We start from the raw sequence: 26376 nt of genomic DNA, 5'->3' as shown, positions 1-26376 counted from the left end.
TGAGGGGACTGTGCAGTGAGATCAAAATTGTGTGTATCTTTAATGATATTCTAATACTTTTGGATGAAAAACAGCACAGAAATGCAGAATGTAGTTATGCCACAAAAAAAAAAAAAAAAAAAGTAGTCCTCATGATTTCTTAGGCTGACTTTTAGCTTGTGTTCCATTCTGGTTTAGGTATTTTTAGTTTTTTTTTAAGGGTTACTTCAATATTCTGTTCTTAATTGCAGCGCAGATATTTATGGATTTTATTTCTCATAACCAGTATTCAAATCTTTTATTGTCTGACCTTGACTGGAAGTTCCGTATTGCTCTGGTATCAAGCAGTTGTCTGTTACTTCAGACCACGCCGTTACTAAATGAAAACACACCTGCAGTTCTGTAGCCCACTGTTAAGTCTTGAGACAAAAACAATCTTTTTGCACACGGCAGCATCCACGTCACCTTTCTTTACACTACAGCTGTGGCAAGCGTGAACTGCAGGACCCAAGTAGTTCTGTAGTTCTGTTTTCCCCATCCACAAGCAAGCTTTTCCTTATTCTCCAGACAGTGAAGACTTCAATAGTGTCAGAATAATGCAGTTATGTCGCGGAGTGTAGGATGTGCAACCCAGTGTGCGCAGAGCCCAGCAAGCAGCCGCACACAGGCTATGGGCAACTGCCAGGTTTTGTTTAACCTTTTTGCTTTAATCTGCTAGCAGCCAGCCTCTGCTGCTGCAGCTGGGGCTGAGGATCCTGCGGGACTGACTCACCCAGTCGGTACTTCTGGGAAATCACTTCAGTTTGTGCCTGGGTGCACGTTGTCTCAAAAATCTGATTATTGGTTGTCTGATTGCTTTCTTCCTTCTTTACTTCCTCGTCAATGTTTGTGACGTGCACAAATGGAAATTTTGAAAAAGATGGATGATGAAGGGATTTTATGTTATTACTCCACTTCTGTATTTGTCCTGACTCTTACAGCTTGCAGACAGGAAGGGATGGGTTTACGGGCACAGCACTGTAACTTTAACACTTTCCCTCACTTTCATTTTCACTCTCAGATGTTCACACCATGAAATTTTCCACTCTGCCCTGTCAGCTGATATACAATTTTAGACTTCCTAGATCAGGATGTGGCAGATGAAACATCACACTTTTTACACTAAAATGCATTTTAATAAACTTCAAGTGTGCACAAAATAAAAAGTGGGAGTCCAGACAGTAGATTTGGGATCATACTCAAATTTGCGTATTTTAAAGTGCAGATACCCGAGTCTGTGTTTTCAACTTTGATAGAAAGTTGGTATCCCCACTTTATAAGTACATTCCAAAATAATGAAGAACATAATGAAGATGCTACAGTTAATGATAAATACAGTAAAATCCTTTGAAATGGCATGGATGGTCCTTAAAGATGCAATGAGCAAACAAAAGACTAAACCAAACAAATGGGTTTGCAATATTGCAAATTTTCAGGCTGCATTCAAAGCAAACAAATTTTCTTTGGGAAGTGAAAATCCAAACCAGTGGAACAGAAGATGATTAACGATAGTCCATATGAGGAGATATTTGGGAGCCCGTTTTAAACAATCGTTGTTAGCAGTATTGATCACATGTTTCATTGTCAAAACCTGGCACTGTAAGGAAGCTTCCAATAAAAACAGAGCATCTATTGCGGTTCCAAAGCACAAAGGCAGAAAAGGATTGGAGAGAAACTCGATTGTATCACTGCACAGATCTTCATCCGAAGACGTACGGTGTCTGAGAGCTAGCTGCCATGGACTGGCTTTTTTGTGGCTGAGGGCGGGATGTCATAAAGAGAGAAAGTGTTCTAAGAAAAGATTTTACATTTTTTCAGCTTCTAAATTAAATGCAGCAAACTGATCAATTTGAAGTCTCACATCTTGGTAAAAATTACCGTTTTCATTTTCCATGTCTCCATTAGATGTTTAAAGAAGCAGCGAGTGAGAACGTAGAAACTTCTCGTCTGCATTGCCATGTTATTGTCTGTGATGTGCATATGCTCTTGTTGCTGTTTCTTGTCGCTGTTTCTAACGCTTCTGTGTTGCCAGTGCTCTAAGCACCAATTTTCTGGTCAGCCAGTGAAGGGGGCAAAAGGGGTAAGTCAGGGAGCAAAGCGCATGTTTCCTCAGGAAGAGGAAAAGCATAAGGGACAGAGCCAGCAGTTTGTAAATGCAAATAGAGAACTTCCACCCTGCCAGAGGTGGAGCATTTGAAGTCAGAGCTCCTGAAGCGACAGGTGGCTGCAGTGTTACCTTTCTAGTTTGTGATGTGGAACGTTTCTGGAAGACCATCACAGGGACATCTCGGACTAGATAGGTAAAGAACATCAGAAGAAAATCCCCAGTGATTTAGGACAAGTTGGGACAACTGAAAATCTTTTCTGTGGGGTTACATGGAGTTAGGAAAATAAGCTTTTGTTATCATCAGCATCCCCTCAGTTTAATAGCTCATTTAGGGCGCAAGTTTGCAGGATCTCAAGGAGCAACCTTACAAGCATAGCTCCTTACAGCTTGAGCTCATGCAGAATATTGCAGTCAGACAAAGAATGTGACTTGATTTCAATGAAACTGAAGAAAGCATGTTGTCGAGGCTACAAACCAGAGTTCTGTTTGTGTTTGCGGAAACAAAACCAAATTTAACTCAAAATTGCTGCATGCTTCGAATGCCATTGAATAGGTCAAACATCCTGCTCTGAAAGGATACCTCTTTTGTCAAAGGTAACGCAAGAAAAGCAACTAGTTCTGGTGTTTTGATATGGCAGAGGTGGCTTGGGGGGAGAGGACTCAGTGTGGAACAGGTTTTCTAAAGGAGGAACTCTCCATGCAGAGTAGGATATTTGTGGAAGGAGTGCACGGTGAGCTAGTTTAGCTAATCTCTAACTCCACCTAGGAAATGAGTGGTGCTCTCGTTCTTATAATAGTATTTTGTCATCGATTTGAGTGAGTAAAAGAGCAGATCCTTTTTGAAAAACTGGAGTGATTAAGCAGTTTGCTGAACGGCTGTGTCTCTGCCAATCCTATAAACAGTGCTTATGAGGAAAGAAGATGTTTCTCCTCTTCTGGTCATTCCAAATCTGATCTTTCATACCTAATTCCTGTGTGGCCTTTCCTTGTTCTCAGCAGTCTCAAAGCAAGGAAAAGTGGGGATGGTGAGTAATAAAAGCTTAGAAATAATCGAGCATCATTGAACTCATTTAAATCTCGATCTGCCCTTTTTTAAAGTACAATGTTAAGATTCCCTGTGATCTATAGAAAAGTGAGGTCAGATTTTAGAAGGGGAAGAATTGAAACAATTTTTAAACATTGACAAAACAGCAACTGCCAAGATGGGTGTAACCTTGTTTTTTGATTTCTGAAGTGTCCTTCAGTTCAGGCACTTTCAATTTGACTAGTGAGATGCAGTTAATAAAAACAAAACAAAACAATCAAACAAAAAAAAACTGTGTTAAAAATGTATGGAATATTGATGAGCAGTGAGTGCAAAGAGGCATGAGCACGATACAGTCAAGCAGATGAATGCTCAAACTGCAGATAACTCAGGTCCATTTTGCAATTCTTCTCTAGCAGTCCTGGTTGTGATATATATACGGGTGTATTCTCGCACAAACACGTACTTGTAACTCTATGTCTAAGAGTGCTTTACACAAGCACATAATGTTCATTTTTAAATAGACAAACTGAGATACAGAAAAAAATTGTCTTGCCTAAGTTTGTCCAGTAGAAAAGTGACAAATGAAAGAGAACCCAGGGTTCTTTGTTTCTCTTCTAGCCCTGTGCAGATCCACAGGTCCTTGATTAGCACTTGTAAATCTTTTTCTCTCTGTCATTGTAATTTGAAAACAGATCTAAAATATTTCTTCAACATAGTGTTATTCAGTCACACATAATGCTCATGAACAAACAGCTCAGGCTAAAATCCTTGAGACCATACTGGCACACCACAGGATTTCTGAGCCTGCAGTTGCCTGGGAGCACTTTGTTCTGCATGCCACTGGTGGCTCCTGGAGGAACAAGTAGACCTCAAGTAGAAACAACTTTGTGCGATATTTAGATCCACATTTTGTCTAAAATTTAAAATCAGCTCAATAGTGCCATCTTCATCATCTCTTTGTCCTTCTGGCATTTACATATAAATTATGTGAATAGTTTATACTTTGAGGGAGTTGCAGTTTCCTTCCAGTTTGTCTAATATGTTGGAAAAGCACAAAAGAGCAAACCTCAGAGGCAGCAATAACTTGAGTAGGCAGGTTTGGAGAGGAAGCAATTGTACAAATACTATACTGAGAAGGGTTCTTTAAAATGGTATCAAAAATTAGGAAATAATACATTACTAAGCGTAAATTCATGTTAAAATACCTGTGTTTAGTTATAAGCACCTGTTTAAATGATTTACGGATACATTCCATAGAGCTCTCTGGTTCTGTCCAATTTCTGTGAAGTTCTTTATGAAAGTCACAGACTCAGGCTTTCTACAGCCCCTGGCTGAGTGTGGAACAGCCACCCACTGATCTATCGGTAAGAGTTCTTTCAGGATTCTTTTTCTTGCATTCTAACATTCCTGCAAGATTGCAAAAACTGCTCACTGTGCTCCACTGCCCTTATCACTGAGCACTTGTAGGAATCAAAATTGCAGCACATGGTAGAGGAAGGAAGGGATGCTTGTAACATCAGGAATTAGTCACAGCTCTGCCTCCAGTCACTGCAGGTTATGTAATGCAGTAGCAGGACATCAGCTACACACCCTCCCACACTGAAAGAAAAACTGGGGACCTTTAGGGATTCCCCGTTTGTCCACTGTCCATGTGTAGTCTTACTCTGCTGTTTTGCATACATAGCCCTGGAGTATAAAATGCTTGTGCCTCACAGGAGGGGTGTAGAGCAGGAGAGATTAAAGGGAAGCAACTTCCATACAGAAGACCATCTCCTTGCAGATTTGGAAACATCTCTCACAAAAACACGGTAAGACAGCACTGTGTAATTGTTCAATTGACTATTAATTTACTGCAGCTTGAAAAGGGAAATAATTGTATGGCAAACTATTTTTTCCTTACTAGGAGCAAGGAGTTGGAATCAGTTCCCTCTTTCATTTCCAAGCTATCCTGCTGTTCTGAAAACTTTAGCCCCCTTCCAGCTGTCTGTAAAGGTTTGTGCATGTAACACTTAACATTATAAATGTTCTTTGAACAATTGTTCCTCATTTGAACATCTGTTGTGAAAGTGTGACCAGCAAGCAAGTTATTGCTCTAATTGCCAATGAATGGAAAATTACTCTTCCTTCTCTTTTTTCTTTCCTTCTCTTCTCTTTTCTCTCTTCCTCCTCTCTCTTTTCTCTCACACAGTTTTCTTTTACTATTTTGTCCTTTCTTTTCCTCTTTCTCTCTTTTCCTCCTGATTTTCTATTTTCTATATTCTTTTTCTTCCTTTTCCTTTACTTCCTTACTTCCCCTCTTTCCCCCCTTTCTTTCTCTCTACTTCTTTCCTTCTCTCTTCATTTATGCATGCTATGCAATAATATACAGTATGTTTTACAATAATAAGCACTCACATTGCATCATTTTTTATTTCAGGGTAGTGGTCTAGATTTGTTTCTGCTTTGTAGCTGCTAAGAAATGCTGATTACACACTATTTCTTTTACCGGTGTTAACAGACAACTTTTAACACATTACAGCTCCTGCACAGATAGTTGCATTCATTTCTATTCCTGTGTGATTTTACAGCAGACAGCATCCTTGTAGACTAGTATATGACTGTTATGATACACATACAAACTTTGTGGCTAATTCTGCTTTACCTAGCAATTTTCTAGTTTGCTCTCTTTCTCCTTGTCACACAAGTTTTCTGTCTTTCTCCTGGCACAAGAATATCCTTTACAGTCAGAAATTAGCAGAAAATCTATGTTAAAATGAATAACAATAAAATCAAACATTTATATAAGAATTATATACAATCTATATTCAAATATATGCTATGTATATATATACTACAAAATACAGAATGTGGGATCTCCCAGTTCCATTTGGCTCAGGCAACTGAATATATTGCAAATGCTCTGGTTTAATAACAAAGCATTATTTTTTTATGATGAGAATCATTATTATGCGAATAAAACAGCAAAATTTTACATCCCTTTTCCTTGCAAAAATATAATGATGAGAATTAACAACAACAAAAAAAATAACAACAAACTATTGAAAAACAAAGAACTTAAAAAATACAAGTTCCAAAGTGTCTTTTTTGGAGAAGTTGAGCATGCATGTGTTTTTCAGAGACACAGATATTGGCTATTTATGCATCCGGGAGACATTTGAAATCCCCTTCCCTGTACGTTAGAATAAAGCATGGTTGTGGCATTACTAAAATTAACATTTCTCCTCGTCAGTGTATCATTACTCTAAGAGTCAAGTAATTTTCATTTTTAAACACAGGAAGTTAATTAGATCAAATCTGTTAGTCTGCTGAGTTTCTGCGTCCTTTTAAAGGGAGTTACCTTCTTAGTCAAAAACTGACCTTGTTTTTTTTTTTCTCCTCCTCTCAGAAGTGTTCCAACATCACTCAAAACAAGATTTCAGCACTGTGAAGTAAAATTGTAAATAAAGTATACAAAATGCTGTGCCCATGGCAGTTTGCATTCAAACCTCATGCTGCTAAGAACCAGTCCTCCAAAGAAAAGGATATCAATAATAACGTGGAGAAAGATATGAAGATCCGTGGGTAAGATCTTTGTCCTTTAATAGTTTCATAGTTTCTCTTTTGTTTGAAAAGTAAAGATATTAACTAACGTGGGGATCTGGAGAAACTAGTAGTGTGTTTCCACTGCAGTAATTTTAACAAAAGGACAGTTGTCCCTGGGGGTCACTGGGTGGTGTTGACTTAGTAAAGGTACATTTGAGCTATTGTGTCTAAGTTATACAATTATTGAGGAAACAAATCGTCACGGTTTATCTTGCATACTTCTATATTTATTTAGTGTGCTCTAATGGTTACATGAATGCTAGGACTTAAGAGGGATATGCATACAATAAAAATTAGCGAAGTATTTAAGTTGATACAGTATTTCTGTAATACAATTCATACATGGCACTGTAGGAAATAAATTGTACATGCACATTACATTTCCCAGTTTTCAGTCTTCTGCTTATTTCAGTTCTCTAATGCATATGGTTTATTTCTCTGCCTGCCCCCTACCCTTTACTACCATTGCTCAAAGCAGTTCATGTTCAAATGTGAAGATAAATGAAGCCAACTTATTTTGGAAGTGAAAATGGGTAATCACATACTCTTGTCTAGATAAAACTTATATAACTCTGAACTAGGGGGTTTGGAGGTCATGGGCTGGATGTCTCTTGGGTGTTTATGAACACCTTCTGAAATTTGGATACCAGTATCCAAATTCAAAAACAGGAGTGCAGAAAGTCAGAGTTAATACTGAAAGCAAGGGAAATTAATATAAAATAATACTATTTGCTTAATGAGCTGGAGACTCGAGCTTTCTGAAATTTTCACACATTTTCAGAAATTTTCTCTGAAGCTTTCACCTTCTTTGTTTAATTCCGCTGAGTGTTTTCTGGTCAGATCATGATCGTACAGATGTCCTCAGCTTAGTTTACAGCAATGCTACTCAACCTTTACCATTCTGGGCCCTCTCCATTGCATTCCTTCCCACATAGAGATTCTGAAAGGGTGCTTGTTGCTTTGCTATTGACTTCTAGTCCACTCCATCCCTCATGCTGCTGAGAATGTTTGGCTTAATGACTCAGTGCAACTTTCAGAGACTACTCTGAGCATCAATTTACTGATGCTACAGGATAACCTAACAAATAAAAACTAAGTATGTTACCTTCTACTGAATTGTCTTTGTCTCTTTTAAAGCTTAGTGAAAGACGATGCCAAATTGCACGATCTAACCAAGAAGCAGAAAGAGAAGCCGCCTACCGTAACTTCAGCAGAGGTCAGTGGTGGGAGAGAGCTGTGCTTAGCTTCCTTGACTGATACTGACAGTTCACACAGGTTGTATTTACTGCTCGAAACTTCTCAAAGGTCTCATGCAAGGAGTCACTGTGGTTACAAGAGGTTAGGACTGCTGTGATATCTTTGGATGAAAGATCTTTTCTGAATAAAAAGATGCTTTGGTAAGCCTTAAAGGAAAGAGATACCAAGGACCTGGACTGGAGTGCCAAACTCCTTTATTTACCTTTACACCTAAAAGCTAGCCTTTAGTAACAAGCATGTTCTTTCTCTAATTTTGTTTGAATCACTGTTTTCCTGAGACTATGACTGTTATGTTAAGAGGCCTTAATGAAATTAAAAAGGTGTTTGCAGTGGCAAATATTATTTGGCTAGTACAAAAATACTTAACTTTTTGGCTATTTCATATCAAACTGTGAATCGGATCAATAGTTTTGTAATCAAATGAGCGTACTCATGTTGGAAAAGATCACATTTCTGCCTAGTTCATTGTATTTAATTTTTAGCATCCAATGGTCAAATAAAAATAAAAATCAAGAATTGAGATATTCAATACATCCAAAGACAGTGTGTATTTTTATCTTTTCTTTGGCCAGAAACCCCCAGAAAATATTATCAAAGCTTCAAGTCAAATATCAAGATGTCCAAGACATCTAAAAGTAAGAAACTTGGAAAACGGATCCAGCTTTCTTGACACACTACACCTGACAGCAAAGGAGGTAAGATGCAGAAACCTGAGCAGTGATTTTTCATACCTTTGAAAAGATCCATAGTGCAACATTGCTTGTAACATTTTATTGTTTTCCAGGTTATCAATTGCCGCACCAAAGCATGCCAAGGGGCACTCATGACCCCAAAGGGCTTGGTGAGGGGCACTAGAGATGGGCCAGTTCCTCTGGCAGAGCTTTTACCTCAGGCAGTAGACTTTGTCAAGCAGTACTACAGTTCATTGAAAGAGTAAGCCAACTTTATCCTTCATTTTTGGTATAAAAATCCTCTACCTACCTGTCTACCTGTGTGTGAGACTAGGCTGCTTGATTTCTTCACAGCTATTGGCAGCTGTTCCATTACATAGTATGCATTCCAAAAATGGATGTGGACTATTACAGAAGGCAAACAGAACTATTACTGCACATCATATGCTCTGTCTGCCAATCTCAGTTCTGGGAAGTACAGGCGGGGACACTTTACAGCACATTCCGCAGCCCTATCTCTTCTGAGCGTGTTGCATTATAGTACATCATAACAAGCAGCTTGGTTTGGACTGTTTCAGAATGTTACCTTCTGTTTTCTTAACATTGGATGCTAATCGGATTAGCTCCTACTCATACTAGTCTTAGACATAGATAACGTGGATAATGCTTTTAGTTTGTGCTGTTCCAAGCATCTTTTCTCTGTGTTCTTTTATTGTATGTTTTGTCTCTCAAGGCTTTGGCCACGGCGTGGAAGAACACTGTCTTGCTTCTCAACCTTGCTTTGTGCTATCATCAACATAAGCTTACTGAGCGTGCTGAGAGAGATGCTCTAGCTTCACAATAGGTTTGTGTTTTTGCAGAAATGGAGATGGTGCAGGGAGATGTTGCAGGAAAAGCTGGAACATCTGGTTTAGGTCCAAGAATTTGCAGTGACAAAGTTTTCAAGTGACAGGCTTTCAAATCACAATTCAGTGCTTGCTCATTTCATTATAAAACATTATTGAATTTTCAAAGGGACTCAGCCACATAATGGCTTCTTCTTTAGACACTTTGAACTCTTCTACAAAGCTTTCTTCCAGACAAATCTTTCTGAAAATCCCCGTCCTACACACAGGCTGTGCTCACATGCCAGAGTATTGCATCTCTGTGTTTCTGCCCATGGCTGTTTGATCACAGTGATTTACACTATCTTATGTGCTTGCCCTTGATCTTTCATCTTGTTGAAAATGTGAAAACTCTCAGACAGTGCAGGCTATTTTCATTCTGTCTGTAGGCCAACAAAACAATTTTTGTCTGTTCTGTGATAAATATTTCCAAATGTTTTGACTTCATTCTCTATTATCAAACGAAAGAATTTTAGAGTTGGTTTCCCTGACAAAGGAACTGCTCAGCACTTCCTTTTTGGTATCAACTTACTTTGCTCAGAAGACCTATGTCCCTGTGAAAATAATAGAACTTTGAGAGTGCGGTTAGGCTGAATCTAACCTGTTCTCTAAATTTTACTTGCTTTAGTTTTGACACTTTTTACCAAGCTAATCTAGAAAATTTAAATTTAAACTGAAAATTTGCACAGAAAAACTTTTGATCAATCCATGTACATACTGGGTGGTGAAAGGACAGTTTAGTTACTGAAGTTTCTAGCATGTTACTTTCATTAGGCTAGTAAGCTCTGTCCTTTGTACTCGGTAAGGCCAGTTCCTAAATTATGAAGCCAAGAAAAATTCTCCTGATTAGACCTCAGTCACAGTTATATGTACTTAAGTCATCCCTTTAGGGTCTATTTTGGTAAAGATCTCAGACCCTGGGCTATTGCAGTAGATAACAGCTATGCTTTGGGGTCAGAAGTGTGGTGCAGTAGAGGACATAGGGAGCAGATGATGGTAACTTTTCACACCTGAAAGACAGTGAAATTGCTGACTTTTTGAGGTATTGGATGCTTTCATAAATGATAGAGTATTTTTTGTCTACTTGATTCATATCCAGACAGTGTAGATTTATAACAAGGACAGATTTCTCAGTATATATCCAAACTTGCCATACCTCAACCAACACAGATACCCATCCCCTCCCTGGAAATAGGCTCTACCTGCATCCAGGCAGATAAAATCATCAGTGAAAATGGAAGTATCTCGCAAAAGGATGGCTTGTACTCTAAAGCTTTCTGGCTTCAGCAATGCCTGGGCTCTTCTTCTCCCAGAACATAAGAAATGTCTGCAGTTTAAATTAGTGTTCTAAGTAATGATATTCTTATTGTTTCTTTTCATGGCTGTTTCCTGTTCAACAGGTCAAAAATAGAAGAACACCTGGCCCGACTGGAAGCAGTGACCAAAGAGATAGAAACAACAGGAACCTACCATCTGACACAGGATGAACTGATCTTTGCTGCCAAACAGGCCTGGAGGAACGCTCCGAGATGTATTGGGAGAATCCAGTGGTCCAATCTACAGGTAACCTATGAGTCTAGAAATTAAGGCCCAAATAGCTGTCTGCTGTAAATCGGAATGTCCTTTACTTTGGTAAAATTTGTCAATTGCTTCAGCTAAGGACTGCTCCCTCCTGTACATATTGTAAAATCAACATTTTTCTTGTACTTTTCTACTCCATACTTGAATAAAAGCCTGTGTAGGAATGCCAGTTAGGAACCAATTAAGTAATGGAACCATTTGCATGTCTTGGACCTTGAAGGATTATTATGTGTGAAAATAGTACATTTAAGAAGAGTAAAAATAAACTTTCCCTAGTGGGAAAATCTTTTCCTTTTTACTTTTTTTCCTTTTTTCCTTCAAGTGTTTTACTTAATCTTTCCTTTCTGCAGCTGTGTTAGAAAAATAATAAGATTATATTACTTTTTTAAAATCATTTTTTTCACCTTTATTTGGGAAACATATAGGTATTCGATGCACGTGACTGTAAAACAGCCAAGGAAATGTTTGAGCATATCTGTCGTCATGTTCAGTATGCAACAAACAATGGAAACATAAGGTATGCCTCTATTTAATTTGAATTTTAAACGAGTATCACATCCAGGTCTGAATTCAAAATGCCACAATAGGCCTGAAATGATCTATCTGCTCTTAAGGCTTCCGGTATTCACATGTTACTCTCATATGTACCATCAACTGTTTTGAAAGTTATAGCTTTTGTGGATGAAATTGCAAAAACTTTCATAATCCTGGGGAAAAAAGATGATTAGAAGATTTGGGGAGGTGAGTGGAAAGAATGGATGATTTTATTTTTACCGATGTTTATTTTAGAAATATAAAATAATTTTAGCTGGCAACATTTTTTTTCTTAATAATAAGAATGTGTTTGATGTGCTGTTGTTATGTAATGGGCTTTGATCATCTCTCTGGGCAGGTCAGCCATCACTATCTTCCCACAGAGGACTGATGGGAAACATGATTTCCGTGTTTGGAACAGCCAGCTCATCCGATATGCTGGATATCAAATGCCAGATGGGTCTATCTTGGGAGACCCTGCAAGTGTGGAGTTCACAAAGGTATAGTTCCAAATACAGAATCCTAACTGATTTCCATATCGCCTAACCTATCTTGGTGTTGTTTGAATGGCAAAGATATCCCTTACCACTGAGAATTTACCTCAGAGGGTTAACTTTCTTTTTTTTTTTTTCAAATCTGGGGGCGGAGGGACTTCAGAAAATGAAACCCACTTTCTTACTTACAGTTGTGCATTGAGCTTGGGTGGAAGCCGAAGTATGGCCGCTTTGATGTAGTTCCACTCATTCTCCAAGCGAACGGCCAAGATCCAGAAATATTTGAATTCCCGCCAGAAATTATCCTTGAAGTGCCAATGGAGCATCCAAAGTAAGCACACCAGATTTAGATAATTGCATTTTTCCCCCTGCCTCACCTTGGCAAGTTATTAACCTTTGCCTGTGGCAGTCATTTTATGAGTCCTTTGTTAGGATGAAATTATAGTAAATTGTCCTAAAAGATAAAATGCCTGTTAGAACAATGATATTAGATCTAAATTAAGGAAGCCAATAGCATTTCTGTTGGAAATCTTTTTTTTTTTTTTTTCTAATCTCCATTTCACTCATATCCCAAATTAAAAAAACATAGCTTCTTACGGCAGTGTAATACACATGTGAAACATGGCTGCACTCATAACATAATGCTTATTGCCTTTTTCTATTTGTTTCTTTCTTCATCTTTGCATTGGGAGTGGCCTGCAGATAGCAGAACTCAATTACACTGTTCTGCAGTCTCTTTAGCAGGCAATTCCAAGTTACCACATTGTAAATGAAAACTTTGCTACAAGCTTTTGCAGATGGGTCGTTCTCCCTACAGATAGTGCTTTTTCACTTCTTGGAATTTTCTGGTTGCTGCCTAAAGGAGGAGAAGATACATAAAGTAATAAATCAAAATGCTTGTTTAACAGGTATGAGTGGTTTAAGGAGTTAGATCTCAAGTGGTACGCGCTGCCTGCTGTTGCCAACATGCTCCTTGAGGTGGGAGGCCTGGAATTTACTGCGTGTCCTTTCAATGGCTGGTACATGGGGACAGAGATAGGAGTCCGAGACTTCTGTGATGTGCAGCGGTACAATATCCTGAAGGTAATCTTCTGAAGTAGAAGGATTGTGTAGATCTGAGAAGAAGATGGACTCAGTGGGTGAAATGTTTCTGAAAAAAAGAGACGCTATCAGCATTTACTGTGATGAGTGTTGTATTTACTTCCCACTAACACGTCAGTGCTAATTTGACATAGTCTCCTGACTGTTAAGGACAGCTTTAATTGCTGTCAGGATTATGACTGCCAGATTGCATGATTGCCTTTGCAGTGTTCTGCTGTATCTGTTCCAAATACCTATCCAGAAAGCTGAAACCATACCTGCAAAAAATACAGAAATTGCTGTTTTAAAGCAATTTTCTTCCCCATTTTAAACCTGAATGCAGCTGATTCAGGACTTCTAGTCTTTAACTGTACATTTCTCAGAGATGTATTTGTTAGTTCCAGTCTGCTGTTGATAAAGCAGTGGGGTCCTAGTTGTTAGCTGCAGGTCTTGGGCATCTTGCCACTACAAATTAATGATGATGGCTTATAACCAGATGCTGCCACTTTCTAAGCATTTAGTCCCAGAGAGCCCTCCCTCCACTTACCCAAACTGGAATAGCTTCAAGAACCATAACTTCTTAGTACAAGCTTACCTCTAGTATCAAGTATGTACTACCATCACTTTTCCTGGCATAGGATTGACTCATCCCCCTTCTGTAATATTCTTTTCTGCATATTAATATGATGAGGTGGAGAAGTTTTGAGGTCTAAGTCTGGCATAGTAAGTTTGTTTTTCCCTTTTCTCTCTCTTTTTCACTTGTAGGAGGTAGGAAGAAGAATGGGACTGGAAACAAACAAACTTTCATCACTATGGAAAGACCGAGCTGTTGTAGAGATAAATGTGGCTGTGCTTTATAGCTTCCAAGTAAGTTGATATTTAGATTTAGAGCTTAGTGATATGGTTTAGTGGAGGACTTGTTAGTGTTAGGTCAGAGGTTGGACTAGATGATCTTGGAGGTCTCTTCCAACCTAGATGATTCTGTGATTCTGTGGTTCTCTGGTATCTGGAGAGACATTGAATAGTGTGCATCTCTTTTTCCTTTCACTTACAACAGCTTTATACAAATATATTGCCAGTGTACACTTAGTGTACAGGAGGTTATCAGTGTAATTCCAATTGAGTCATTCTTCATCTACACCTGGAAAAGGAAAGGAAACCATATTTCCTGTTGTTGCCAGAAAAAAATCTCACGTGGAGGCAAAAGGGAGAGAAAAAGAAAAGGAAGTTAAGGGCAAGATTGTTCACCCTTTTAGCACAGATGTCTAAGTGTCAAGATCTATGCAAAGCTACTGGATTAATATATTTCATTTGCATTTACGGTTTATTTAAGATATCACAATAATATGAAAGACAGGAAAAATGAATCAAAGGCTTTTCGTTCTCCCAATTCTGGAGAGGTAATGTAAAAAGCTGATGTAATAAACAAACAAACAAACAAACAAATAAATAAATAAAAGGGACTTAGTCCTTTGTCCAAGGTCAGCCTAGATCTTTATGTAATAGTTGCCAGTACTAACTATTTCCCAGCATTGTATAAAGTCCTTGAAATATTAACCAAAGCAAAAAGAGTACTTTATGTCAGGAACAAAATCGGAATGGGCTTTTTAATAAATCTATCTTTTTGCAATTATTCTAGAAACAAAACGTTACTATCATGGATCACCATTCAGCTGCTGAATCCTTCATGAAATATATGCAGAATGAGTACCGTGTGCGAGGAGGCTGTCCAGCTGACTGGGTGTGGATTGTACCTCCTATGTCAGGGAGCATAACTCCCGTGTTCCACCAGGAGATGTTGAACTACGTCCTCACTCCCTTCTTTTACTACCAGGTACGCATTGTCAAAAAAAAGAAAGATTCTATTAGGTAACTTCAACAGTTCAGATGCTAATATGAAACATGGAAAAGTCTGAATAAAAAGCCCCTGTTCCTCATACCACTCTTAGTCATGGTATATACAAATGAAAGTTCACTAGAAAGATTACTAAAATAGCAGGAAATTTCTATTATACTGCAGAAGGTAATGTTAGTTTTGTTGAATTCCTAAGCTGCAAGTAAAATGCAGTTTACTGCTAGAGGCTGTTCCAGTATTTGTACAGACAGTGAATCATATATACAGATTCTGTCAAGTCTGTCTCTTTCAAAGATATAGAAACTGTATAATTGTTGTTTTGCATTTTACCTGTAAATTAATTTCTTTTCCCTTTCTTTTTCCCTTTCCCTTTCCTTTCCTAGGTGGATGCATGGAAAACACACATCTGGCATGATGAGTCCCGGAGGCCAAAGAAAAGAGAAATAAAATTGAGTGTCTTGGGAAAGTAAGTTGTTTGTCTTCATGATTTTGTCCAACTATTCTTTTTTTTCCTGATGATTCTGTTACACATTTTTTGGATAATTATTACAGTAGGGACCACCTGAATTGTTGGAATCACAGACTTATATCTCCACATTTAGGTAATACTCATATCTAAGGTTCTTATTTAGGGCTATCTATAGCATATTGCTTCTAAACAAGCTTCCAAGCAAAAGCCATGCTCAATATGAGCCTTATCTAGGAAATTGTTTGGGAATCAATCTAAAGTACTATATAGGTATATCCAACATGATAGGTAATTTTTTTTTTCTCAGGGCTGTACTCTTTGCATCTTCACTCATGCAAAAAGCAATGGCAACGAGGTCCAAGGCCACTGTTATCTATGCAACAGAGACTGGGAAATCTGAAACACTAGCCAATAATCTGTGCAGTTTGTTCAGCTGTGCCTTCAACACTAAGGTAAGAAAGTATAGAGCACTCACACCAAATGGAGGATTAAGTTTGCTTAGTTTTATTAGCTTCTGCAACATTCTTCATTCTTTAAGCCTGTATTTAGAATGTCCGCTAAAAGTAAGTTGGACTAGATTTTGATTTTTTATTCATATGGAATAATGCTTGTAAATTTGGTCAACCCTGACAATCACAGAAATACCTAACGCTAGTTCGTACGTCTGCTACCAATTTCTCATGAGCTTTATACCTTCCAGATTCTGTGCATGGATGAATACAACATCAGTGACCTGGAAAAAGAAACACTTCTTCTAGTGGTTACTAGTACTTTTGGAAATGGAGATTCTCCAAATAATGGAAAGGTAATACTTGCCTCAGAAGCATATATGAGGCTCAACTCAAAGACCACTGAGATCAGCACTGAGGTGCTCATCTATTCTCCCTGGTCACCAGTGATAGGATCTAAGGGAACAGTGTGAAGCTGCAGCAGGGGAAGTTCAGACTGAATATTCAGAAAAAGTTTTTTTCTGAGAGAGTGGTCGGGCACTGGAACAGGCTCCCCAGGGAAGTGATCATGGCATCAAGCGTCCCAGAGTTCAAGAATCATTTAGGCAACAATCTTAGATGTATAGTTTGCTTGTTAGGTAGCCCCTTTTGGAGTCAGGAGTTGGACTCAGTGATCCTTGTGCATCCTTTCCAACTCAGGATATTTTGTGTTTCAAAGATAACATTTCATTTTTCCCATGTACATGAGTAAGATATGGATCAGTGACTCACTTCTGTTTTAAATCAGAGTGTTTTTCTAACCTTAAATATTTTACGAATTTTTATACAGACATTGAAGAACTCCTTGCTCACCCTGAAACTGCTGAGAAAGAAAATCAGGTAAAATATTTTGTTATTTGGTTTGCATATAATTGAGTCCTTTTTCATTTCATTCAGTATAACATAGTGATCTTATTTGTATCTCATTCTGCAGATATGCTGTGTTTGGTTTGGGATCTACCATGTATCCTGAATTCTGTGCCTTTGCTCATGCCATTGACCGAAAACTGGCCCAACTAGGGGCTTCACAGCTCACTCCAGTAGGTGAAGGAGATGAACTCAATGGGCAAGAAGAAGCCTTTCGCACGTGGGCAGTCAGTGCATTCAAGGTGACTATATAAAAGCTAATTCATGGATTAGTTCATTCAATCATTCATTTCCTTTATTCCAGTCTTCACTAGCATCCCAGAAAAATGGGGAATAATGAAGGAAAACAAACATGGATTTATATCTGAATTTTGAACTCTCCTCTCTTCTGCTGTTTGTCTAAGTTGAAGAGGAAACTGGACCCCTTTTCTATTATTTTTTAATATTCACATAAAGTTCCATAAAGCCTTTGGGATAGTGGGATGTCCAGTATGAGTAAGACCTCATAATTTTGCTAAGTAGATAATTTTTTTTTATCTGTATTGATGTAGAAGTGGAACCTTGTAGAACTTCTATAACATCACTGAACTCAACAGACTGAATAAATAACAGCAGTGAGTGAAACTGGAATCTCCCCACTAGGATTAAATAAGAACATAATTAACACTAACTCTGCATTCTGGTGTCATTGTTATTATTGAAATAAAGATAACACCAGCAAACTGACAACAGTAAGGATATTTATTTACCATTAATAGTGATATTTTATTCTTTTTTTCTAGACTGCCTGTGACATTTTTAACATCCGTGGGAAAAACAGTATTCAGTTGCCTGAGATGTATACCTCAGATGATACCTGGAATCCTAAGAAATACAGGATACTGCATGAGTCTCAAACCATGGACTTGGCTAAAGGTATTACCTGTGACTTTCCACTTCCTCTGTCAATTTTGCTTCAAATAGGTCTGAACTGTAAAGGCTGTCTGAGATTGATAACAGTCCCGCTACAGTGCTAGATGTTAGAATTTGTATAATGAAATACGGTGGTCAGAGAGAAAAATACATTGATTTACACTGAATAAATCATTATGTCTTCCAGCGTAAACACATTAGAACACCAGAGCTAGCATACATTTTGACAGTCCCAGAAGAACAAGAGCTAAGATGAACTACTTTAGTCAGGGAAGGCATACATAGAGGACACATGACTGACTAGAAGTATCTTGCATTCTAGGACAAACACTGTTCAGTTCTTTTCTGTGTATTTTTTGAAGACATATTAAACAAACCTAATCACAATTTTTTTATTGAGCCATATCTTCTTTTCTCAACAGCACTTACAGACATTCATGGAAAGGATATAATTCCCATGAAGCTGAAATTCAGACAGAATCTTCAGAGTTTAAAATCCAGGTATGATACCTCATTCTTTTTGATATTTCAATACATTTTACTAAAATCTTAAACAACTGAAATGCCTGGAAATAAGCATCTCCTCCCTGTATTATTAAGAAATGTATTTGAATTTTGTACCATCCTTAGTAGAAGTAAATCATTATCACCAGAGCCCAATACCTAGGGACTTAGCTTCTGTTTAGTTAGGAGCTGACTTCCCAGTGGAGTCTCTGGGAGTGCAGGGATCAAAATAACTTGGTGAAAATAGCCCTTTGACACCTACTACGTGCAGAAGGTCAGATGTGTGGTCCTTCTCCCTTGCTTGGTATGCTACATGCTGGGCAAATACTTACTTCATTTAGGAAAAACTTGACTGTTAGCAAAGGGAAAAAAAAAAAAAAAAAAAAAAAAAAATTGTGCAAGAAGCTGCTGCTTTCAGTTGTACTACAAAGCAAGCTGAAACAAGACAATATAATAGTGCCAACATCTGTCTTAAAAATAGCATCCATGAGTGGCTCTTCAACATCCTCCAGTAAGTCTCTTTTATCCCTGTTCTAAATAAAGTCGTCTTATAGGATGTACTCTGAGATGGTTTAAGATGTGAGCTATTCAGTTTTCAGTAGAGCTACAATTCCTTCCATTGGCTGATTGCAGGCACACTTATTCTATACTGGACAGATCAGGCAGCACTTCAGCATCTTATTTGTTCTGGTAGAATTACTTCACATCTCTAGACTGTGTTTTTTTTTAAAGTCTCCATGAATTACTAAGCTGGTCTGATAACTTGATAACGAATGCAAGTAAGCCCTTGGCAATTGTCAGTTCTGATTTATTCCTTTTCTGTGTAATTCAAGGGAAATCCTGTCGACGTAACCAAGATCTATCTGATCTCTTTTTTCTATATCTAGTCGTGTTACCATTCTAGTTAAGCTTTCCTGTGAGACTAATCAGGAAGTGCGCTACCTGCCCGGAGAACATATTGGGATTTTCCCAGGCAACCAGCCAGAATTAGTCCGTGGCCTCATTGCACATGTTAAGGATGCTCCTCCAGCTGATCAGACTATCAGACTTGAAACCTGTGCTGAAGGTATGTTGGTTCCCTTCGGATAAAGTAACAGAAAATATTTTTTTCTAGATTTTCTTAGAATTTTTATAGGCTGAATTTGATTCTATTATCCTCTTTTTAAGTTTCAGTAGTTTTTTGTTGATGGCTTTAGCTAGACCTCTAATTCTAGATTCTGCTTTTACATTCTCATGCAGTCCATGGTAACCTTGTCAATGTTGGCAGTTATCTTATGCTGACACTGTTTGTAACTCAGTTCCTAAATTGGCTATCGACTGCAATTAAATTAGTCAACTGAGTTTGCTTATTGTTGTTACATATCAGTGTTCTAAAATAGATTTATATCTCATGACCATTTTTGCCATCTTAATAGCCACAATCTGTGAAATCATGGGATTCTGACACACATATAGATGATTTCCATTTTTCTTTTGTTTAAATGTGGTGTTTTGTTATCATATGGCTTTATACATTAGATTCTCCAATTACAAAAAGCTTGAAACCTCACATTAACCTATTTTCAGTAAGGTCCTGTGGTCAAAACTGTGTGCAACCTAATCTGAAGTCATATTTTAAAGGACACCGTTTTGCAAAGCTCTACAGCTGTCAAATGCCTTGGGAATTGCCAAGTGATCTTTTATTTCCCTTATTTCCAGGTGGCTACTGGACAAGTGACAAAAAGATTCCAGCCTGCACACTCTCCCAAGCTTTGACATATTTGCTTGATATCACTACTCCACCCTCCCAACAACTGCTAAAAAAGATTTCCCAGCTGGTAACAGCAGAAGGAGACAAACAGAGACTGGAAGTTCTATGTCATGTAAGTTAGGGCTGGAGTTATGCTAAAAGTACTGTGTGCTGGGCCATCCAGTGCCCTTTTACTATATAGCAGAAACTAGAAATTTTTGTAGTGGTGGTGCTTGATTGTCATCCCTCTGTTACATGTTCTGTGTGCTTATAAAACCAACCACAGTGAGAGAAAAGATGGTCTTGTGGCTCAACTCAGGCGTGGGAATTGAGAGAGATTTCCTGTGTGGTTGTGGGTGGGTCATTTTGTCTGCCTGTTTCCCTTAGCAGCCTCATGGTGGTTTCTTATGATGCACCATTAAAAACAATCTTTCAATTAAAAAAAATCATTTTACAGGTGGAGAGGTTGTAGGGGAGCTGTTAGATATTTTTGTCTCAGATTTTGGTAACATGAAAGTAAGAGGGATGTTGCTTTAAGTAACCAAAGACTCATAGGTGTGGTAGGTGCTTGCTTCTCCTAGTGGGTTCAGCAAGAACTCAGTAGGTATCAGGACCCGAGCCTGCACAGTTTGGTGTATATCCCATAGCAGAGGACTGAGAAACAGATTATGCTTCAGTTTATACATCCTCTCTCTGAGAGCTTATATGTTAGAAAAATTATAGTGGGTATTTCTATTTACAAAAATTAAACAACTTTTTAGGAAACCCCAGTCTAGGCAAAGTTTTGAGAATTCTCTGATGATTTTCTGTTTACTGCTTATTTAGTTAAATGTAAAGCAGGAATCTTACTTTAAAAGTTACATTTCAAACATCCTTGCTCTCCTGAACTCAAAATGACCTGGTAACATTGTAATGGTGGCCTTTGGCTTTTAGAACACAGAAGAATACAATAAATGGAAGTTTTACAACAGCCCAAACATCCTGGAGGTCCTGGAAGAGTTTCCTTCTGCTGAAGTCTCAACAGCTTTCTTGTTGACTCAGCTGCCATTTCTGAAGCCCAGGTACTATTCTGTCAGTTCTTCCTGTGACATGGCACCCAGAGAGATTCATCTGACAGTTGCAGTAGTCAATTACAGGACAAGAGGTAACAAATTCTTGTTTTAATTTCTCTCTTAATTGATATTTAGTCTGTATTGTGGTTCAGAAAAAACTGTATGCTATATGGCATGAAGCATGTCTGAAACAGATATCTGAAACAGAACGTTTATATTGTGATACATGCAGAAAACTACATAGCATTACAGATGGTCATACCATGTCAGGATATGTTAAAGTACTGTACCATCAGTGTATCCTTGTTTTATACATGATTACTAGACAATTTTAAGTATAAATCATTTTAAGTATAAACTGTGCTTTTTGAAAAACAGCTTTTGAATACGTACTTACAGATTTTCCTTTCCTCTGATTAGATGGACAAGGGCCTTTGCATCATGGAGTTTGCAGCACATGGCTGAATAAAATAAGTCTCAATGAAGTAGTGCCATGTTTTGTGCGCAGGTGAGTGTATGCCAGAAGAAAACAAACAAGCAAACAAACACCAATTCTTATTTAAGCTTCTTCAGTATTTTCTTTTCAATGTTTGCATACAATTTTCAAGTAATTGCTGAATACATGTTGGAATATCTGAATTTGTGAGGAGAGAGAACCTCTGTCTTTCAGAGATGAGGCCCTTTACCATGTCTTATGTTGAGTATAATCATAAATCATTAGAAAATTCTGAAAATGTGACACTATTCCAACTAGACAGGTTGGAGACAAGGGAGGGGACAAAGGAAGGAGGTGATCAGGTACTTTTTTCTACCACATATTTCAGCTATACCTTGTGGCTTTGGGTAAGGGCTTAAGACAATTGGTGTTTCCACAAAATCATTACTGTCCTACATCAGCATGTACTTATCAGTGTTAATTTATCGTATACCTGAAAAAATAGTCTGATTCTTCACTGTTTCCAGATAAGTTTATCCTCATATATTTAAGCATAGTAAGAGAAGATTCAGGACACCAGAGATGATCACTAGGTATCATTCTGTCAGCTTTGTAGGAATACTTTTATTCTGAGTTTTACTTTACTTATTTAACATATTTTTGCATGTTAGTGGTAATGGATTCCAGCTCCCAAAGGAGCCAACCAAGCCCTGCATTCTCATCGGCCCAGGAACAGGAATTGCTCCATTCAGAAGTTTCTGGCAGCAACGTCTCTATGACTTGGAAAAGAAAGGTACTTACAGGGATTGCCACGTGGGGGAGGTTAGAACTCATGCAGCCACAGGGGACATCCCTAGTCCTCCAAACAAAATCTCTGCACATTAGCCAAGTAAACCATGTAGAGATTTGTCATTCCAAGACTGATTAAACACTGCACTGGAACAGCTAATAATTATATCCCACTTGACCATTCTGGTGGTCTTGAGCTTTTTGGTCACTCAGAGGGAACAGCCTATGTGTCCTAGTAAATACTGTACGTTCAGCGACTGCCCTGCTCCCACAGAGGGGCTACACTGCAGAGAAGAAAGCTTAGGCCTGTCAGTATTAGCCTGTTTGGGGAACGTGCTTCAAAAGGCAATTCCACATAGTTCTTCAAGGATTCAAGTAGATTCAATCCTACTGCAGACCCTAAAATCAGAATCTGTCAGGCACACACACGCACACACTCCTTCTCAGATGTTTAGTGAGAAAGACTAATCGGAAATAACAGTAGCATTGCCTCACTAGTTGCTGTGACAACAGGGCCCTCTATGGGGATGGTAATCGGAAATAATAGGCCTTACTAGGAGACAAAAAAAACCTTTCTGATGTTGGTTTCAGGGATCAAAGGTGGTGACATGACATTATTGTTTGGCTGCCGGCAGCCAGATATGGATCATATCTACAGAGAAGAAACAGAAGAAATGAAGAGGAAAGGAGTTCTGAAAGAAGTTTTTACAGCTTACTCCAGGCAACCTGGCCAACCTAAAGTAAGGCTGGTTCCTTTGTTATATAAGGGTTGGTTCCTTTGGGAATGGTCCCTCAAGTTAAGATTTGGGCTTTATTTAGCAATTTTCTTTTTTAAAATAAACAACAACAAACTGTTAGCATTTTGCTTCAGTGTATTGTGATCAAGTGACAAAGGCCCCATTCCTTCAAAACAATCTCACTATTTGCTTCTGTAGGAGCAAGATGTATTTTTAAAACCCTCACTGCCATATCAATGGATGTAATAGACATATAATTAAACCTTTGAGTGCAAACAGCCTTTGAAACTAGATGTTGGGACATTTTTGGAAACCTTACATTTTGCAGGTTATGATTAGCCCATGAGTTAGAAATGAGATGACTCTGGTCATTTGTCACCATTTCAATGACACGGTGACCCTGGAAATTACTTTTTTATAAGAAATCTTGATTGGAGAAGACAACAGTTCTCCTACCCTGGAAAGTTAGGAATCTTTGGCAGTGATAATTAATTAGTTCTAAGGAAAGGAGTCTTAATCTGCTCTAGTTTAATCAAGAGACAAGTCCAGCCTTCAAATCTGGGGCTTGTAAAGACAGCACAAAGGCATTTTTCTCCTCCTTTGCTGTGGTACAGTACCTGGAATAGTTAGGGCATTTTTAACCTTACTCTGCTGTGTAGGCCCAAACTGAATTTAGAAAAGCCAATCGCCAAAGTAGCATCAAAAAGACCTTGTCTGATGATCCTTTTTTCTTTTTCTAAGGTCTATGTTCAAGACATTCTTCAAAACAAGTTGGAAGCCAAAGTGTGCAATCTCTTGCATAAGGAGGATGGACATCTGTATGTCTGTGGAGATGTACGCATGGCCAGGGATGTTGCTCAGACTTTGAAGGGGATACTTGTAAAAAAACTGAACCTCACGGAGCAGCAGGCAGAAGAGTATTTCTTTGAGCTAAAGGTATGCTGTGCTGTGCAAGGGATTCTTTCCATTCAGACAGTGCTCTCGTGTGGGTTACAGAAGACGTCAGAGTTACACTCAACATCTTACAGGCTGCAATGAGCTTCTTTTCAACAACATGCTAAAGAAAATAGCTTAAGTGATCAGCTTAGTCTAACCACCATTATTTAAATGCATAGCTTCTCCTTGGTTAGGTTGTACGAGTGACATGTCATGTTCCTCTCTCTTATGCCTACCATTTTGCCCAGTGTCTGTCTTTGGACCCTGGACATGAGCTTTGCAGTGTATCTGGAACATCAAAAGTTTGAGACTTTATTGTATCAAAAGAGGAATGTGAGTTTAAGAATCGGGCAGTTACTGAAAACACAGTGCGTGAGTATGCTGGCTTTTTAGGACCATTTCGTTAGCAGAACTTGTCCTGAAGCATGTGTGTCTGAGATTTGGATAGGTTCCTTTTATTGACAGCAAGTCTACCATCACAGTTGGTCATAATGCAAAAAAACTTCTAGTTACTCAACTGTTACATAAAGAGATGCAAGCAGGATTTAATTCACCTCTTGGTGTTTTGTTTTTGTTTTTATTTTTGCAGAGCCAAAAACGTTACCATGAAGATATATTTGGGGCTGTGTTCCCGCATGAAGTCAAAAGAGACGTAAAAGCTTTGCAACCCATCAGCCCAAGCACGAATCAATAGACATTTTAAACCATACTTGCACATTTGATATTATTTTCAAAGATCAAGGGGTCAAATTCTCTTCCTTATTCATGTTAAATAACACACACATATCTGATTGTAGGATTTGACTTCTGAATTTTAGCCTTAAGTAAGAAAAATATGAAATATAACTTTTTTGCTATTTATTCTGGGACTTCTTTTAATTATCTGAATAGTGAAGATGCAAATTATTTTTTTAATTCTGTCTAGGCTAGTACAAATCTACTGTCTTTTGTAAATACAAAAAAATATAAAACCTGCTCATGAGGAAAATTTAGAGTTTTTTACTATGAACTAGAAGTAATATTTTTGTTTGTTTGTTTTGTTTTTAATGGACTATTTATGTGTGTGGATTTATTTATATCGTTTTTTATGTTCACTTTAAAGCATGAAAATGAACAGTTCTGTCACTTGGAAATATCTAGTGACACCTCTTGTTGAATCTGAAGCAGTACTTGCAAATGTGGTAATAATATAATGTCTCATAAGTGGAAATACTTGCTGCAGACGCTTCAAATGTATACGCATGAGGAGGCAGCAGTCTTGATTTCTGCTTTATGTGGTTCAGGTGTATCGACCTGAATTGTCGTTGTTACAGGGCCAGTAGCTGTGAAACTCAGAAAATCCCAAAGCACTTTGTACATTTGAATTCTATGCTCTGACTTAACTTGATTTGTTTGCAATAAAAGATACCTTTATGTTGAGACAAACAAGTTGGTGTAGTTTAAATGTACTTCTTTGTGCTATTGTCTTCAGCCTGAAAAAGTGGAGGTAGGTAAGTTCTTGGGTTCCATTAGCGTGGGTTTGAGCTCCAGCCAGCACTCCCTCCATACACACAGAGCCCGTCATAATATATGAATTATACCCCGTCCACCAGAGACTAGTGACATATTTTTGTTACCTGGAAAGAGTGCATCTGTCCCTTGTGAGATTGGCTTGTGAACTAAAGAATAGCAAATAGCAATTAGAACAATGTATGTTGCCATGGTTATATTTTGACTTTGTCTCTTTCTGTGCCTTGCAGTTATGTCACAACTTATAGTTCTTTCTCTAAAATTTTTATTTTTGATGATATTAAAAAGCTAAAGGTGAGATTTTCCTGTCATCCCTTGTCTCCAGGAGCTAGAATCTGATGGAGTTGACACTCAGCAGTCAACAACGTCATGTAGATGCAGTGTTTCGCATGTACTTCAGGACAGCCATAAACATAAGATGAAAAAGCATAATTGAAAGAATGTGGACATTGATGGCAGAGAACAGGAAGTATCAGACAGCAGATACAGCGAGGGTCATAGCAAGTATGCAGTCCTGACAGGCACCTAGTATGCACTGTGAGTGTTATTTCCTATTTCCTTTAACAAATGTTCTCTGATACAGTTTTGGGGTGGGATGGAAGTAGAACAAGGTAATTTCACATTCCATTAAGGGAGTTCTCAATAAGCCCAGGGCTCACTGAGTGCTGGAGTTCAAATGCCACAAAGGCAGGAAACAGAAGTAAGTTCTGCATTTTATAAGTCTGATGTGTTCCATGCTGTTTTGGGAGGTACGTTACAGCACAACCCATTTTCACGCACATAACAAAGTAGGTAAATTTTCTTGCCAGGATCCTTTCTTTACATCTCACGTTTTTCTTCTACGTAATCACTTACTTT

The 26376-nt window shown here is 38.2% G+C and overlaps 1 protein-coding gene across 1 annotated transcript in view; it reads left to right on the top strand.

Annotated features, from left to right (window-relative positions):
• Window positions 1–25954, top strand: part of NOS2 (nitric oxide synthase 2) — a 37917-nt gene extending 11963 nt beyond the window's left edge. The window contains exons 3-31 of the mRNA XM_035343447.1: window positions 4868–4960; window positions 6538–6713; window positions 7872–7950; window positions 8564–8686; window positions 8776–8924; window positions 10947–11109; window positions 11553–11644; window positions 12020–12161; window positions 12347–12486; window positions 13064–13238; window positions 14001–14102; window positions 14875–15069; window positions 15474–15556; window positions 15867–16011; window positions 16260–16364; window positions 16838–16887; window positions 16982–17156; window positions 17697–17829; window positions 18249–18327; window positions 19218–19396; window positions 20029–20192; window positions 20993–21203; window positions 21532–21619; window positions 22219–22340; window positions 22928–23076; window positions 23815–24009; window positions 24599–24661; window positions 25481–25495; window positions 25844–25954. Coding sequence (XP_035199338.1) covers window positions 6607–6713; window positions 7872–7950; window positions 8564–8686; window positions 8776–8924; window positions 10947–11109; window positions 11553–11644; window positions 12020–12161; window positions 12347–12486; window positions 13064–13238; window positions 14001–14102; window positions 14875–15069; window positions 15474–15556; window positions 15867–16011; window positions 16260–16364; window positions 16838–16887; window positions 16982–17156; window positions 17697–17829; window positions 18249–18327; window positions 19218–19396; window positions 20029–20192; window positions 20993–21203; window positions 21532–21619; window positions 22219–22340; window positions 22928–23076; window positions 23815–24009; window positions 24599–24661; window positions 25481–25495; window positions 25844–25954 — 3534 coding nt within the window. The 5' untranslated portion in view covers window positions 4868–4960; window positions 6538–6606. The remainder of the gene's footprint in view (window positions 1–4867; window positions 4961–6537; window positions 6714–7871; window positions 7951–8563; window positions 8687–8775; window positions 8925–10946; window positions 11110–11552; window positions 11645–12019; window positions 12162–12346; window positions 12487–13063; window positions 13239–14000; window positions 14103–14874; window positions 15070–15473; window positions 15557–15866; window positions 16012–16259; window positions 16365–16837; window positions 16888–16981; window positions 17157–17696; window positions 17830–18248; window positions 18328–19217; window positions 19397–20028; window positions 20193–20992; window positions 21204–21531; window positions 21620–22218; window positions 22341–22927; window positions 23077–23814; window positions 24010–24598; window positions 24662–25480; window positions 25496–25843) is intronic.
• The last annotated feature ends 422 nt before the right edge of the window (window positions 25955–26376 follow it).

This window comes from Oxyura jamaicensis, chromosome 19 (genome assembly GCF_011077185.1).
Source record: "Oxyura jamaicensis isolate SHBP4307 breed ruddy duck chromosome 19, BPBGC_Ojam_1.0, whole genome shotgun sequence".
Lineage (NCBI taxonomy): Eukaryota > Metazoa > Chordata > Aves > Anseriformes > Anatidae > Oxyura > Oxyura jamaicensis.
The sequence above is the reverse complement of the archived record's forward strand: the minus strand, read 5'-3'. Positions and strand labels throughout refer to the sequence as shown.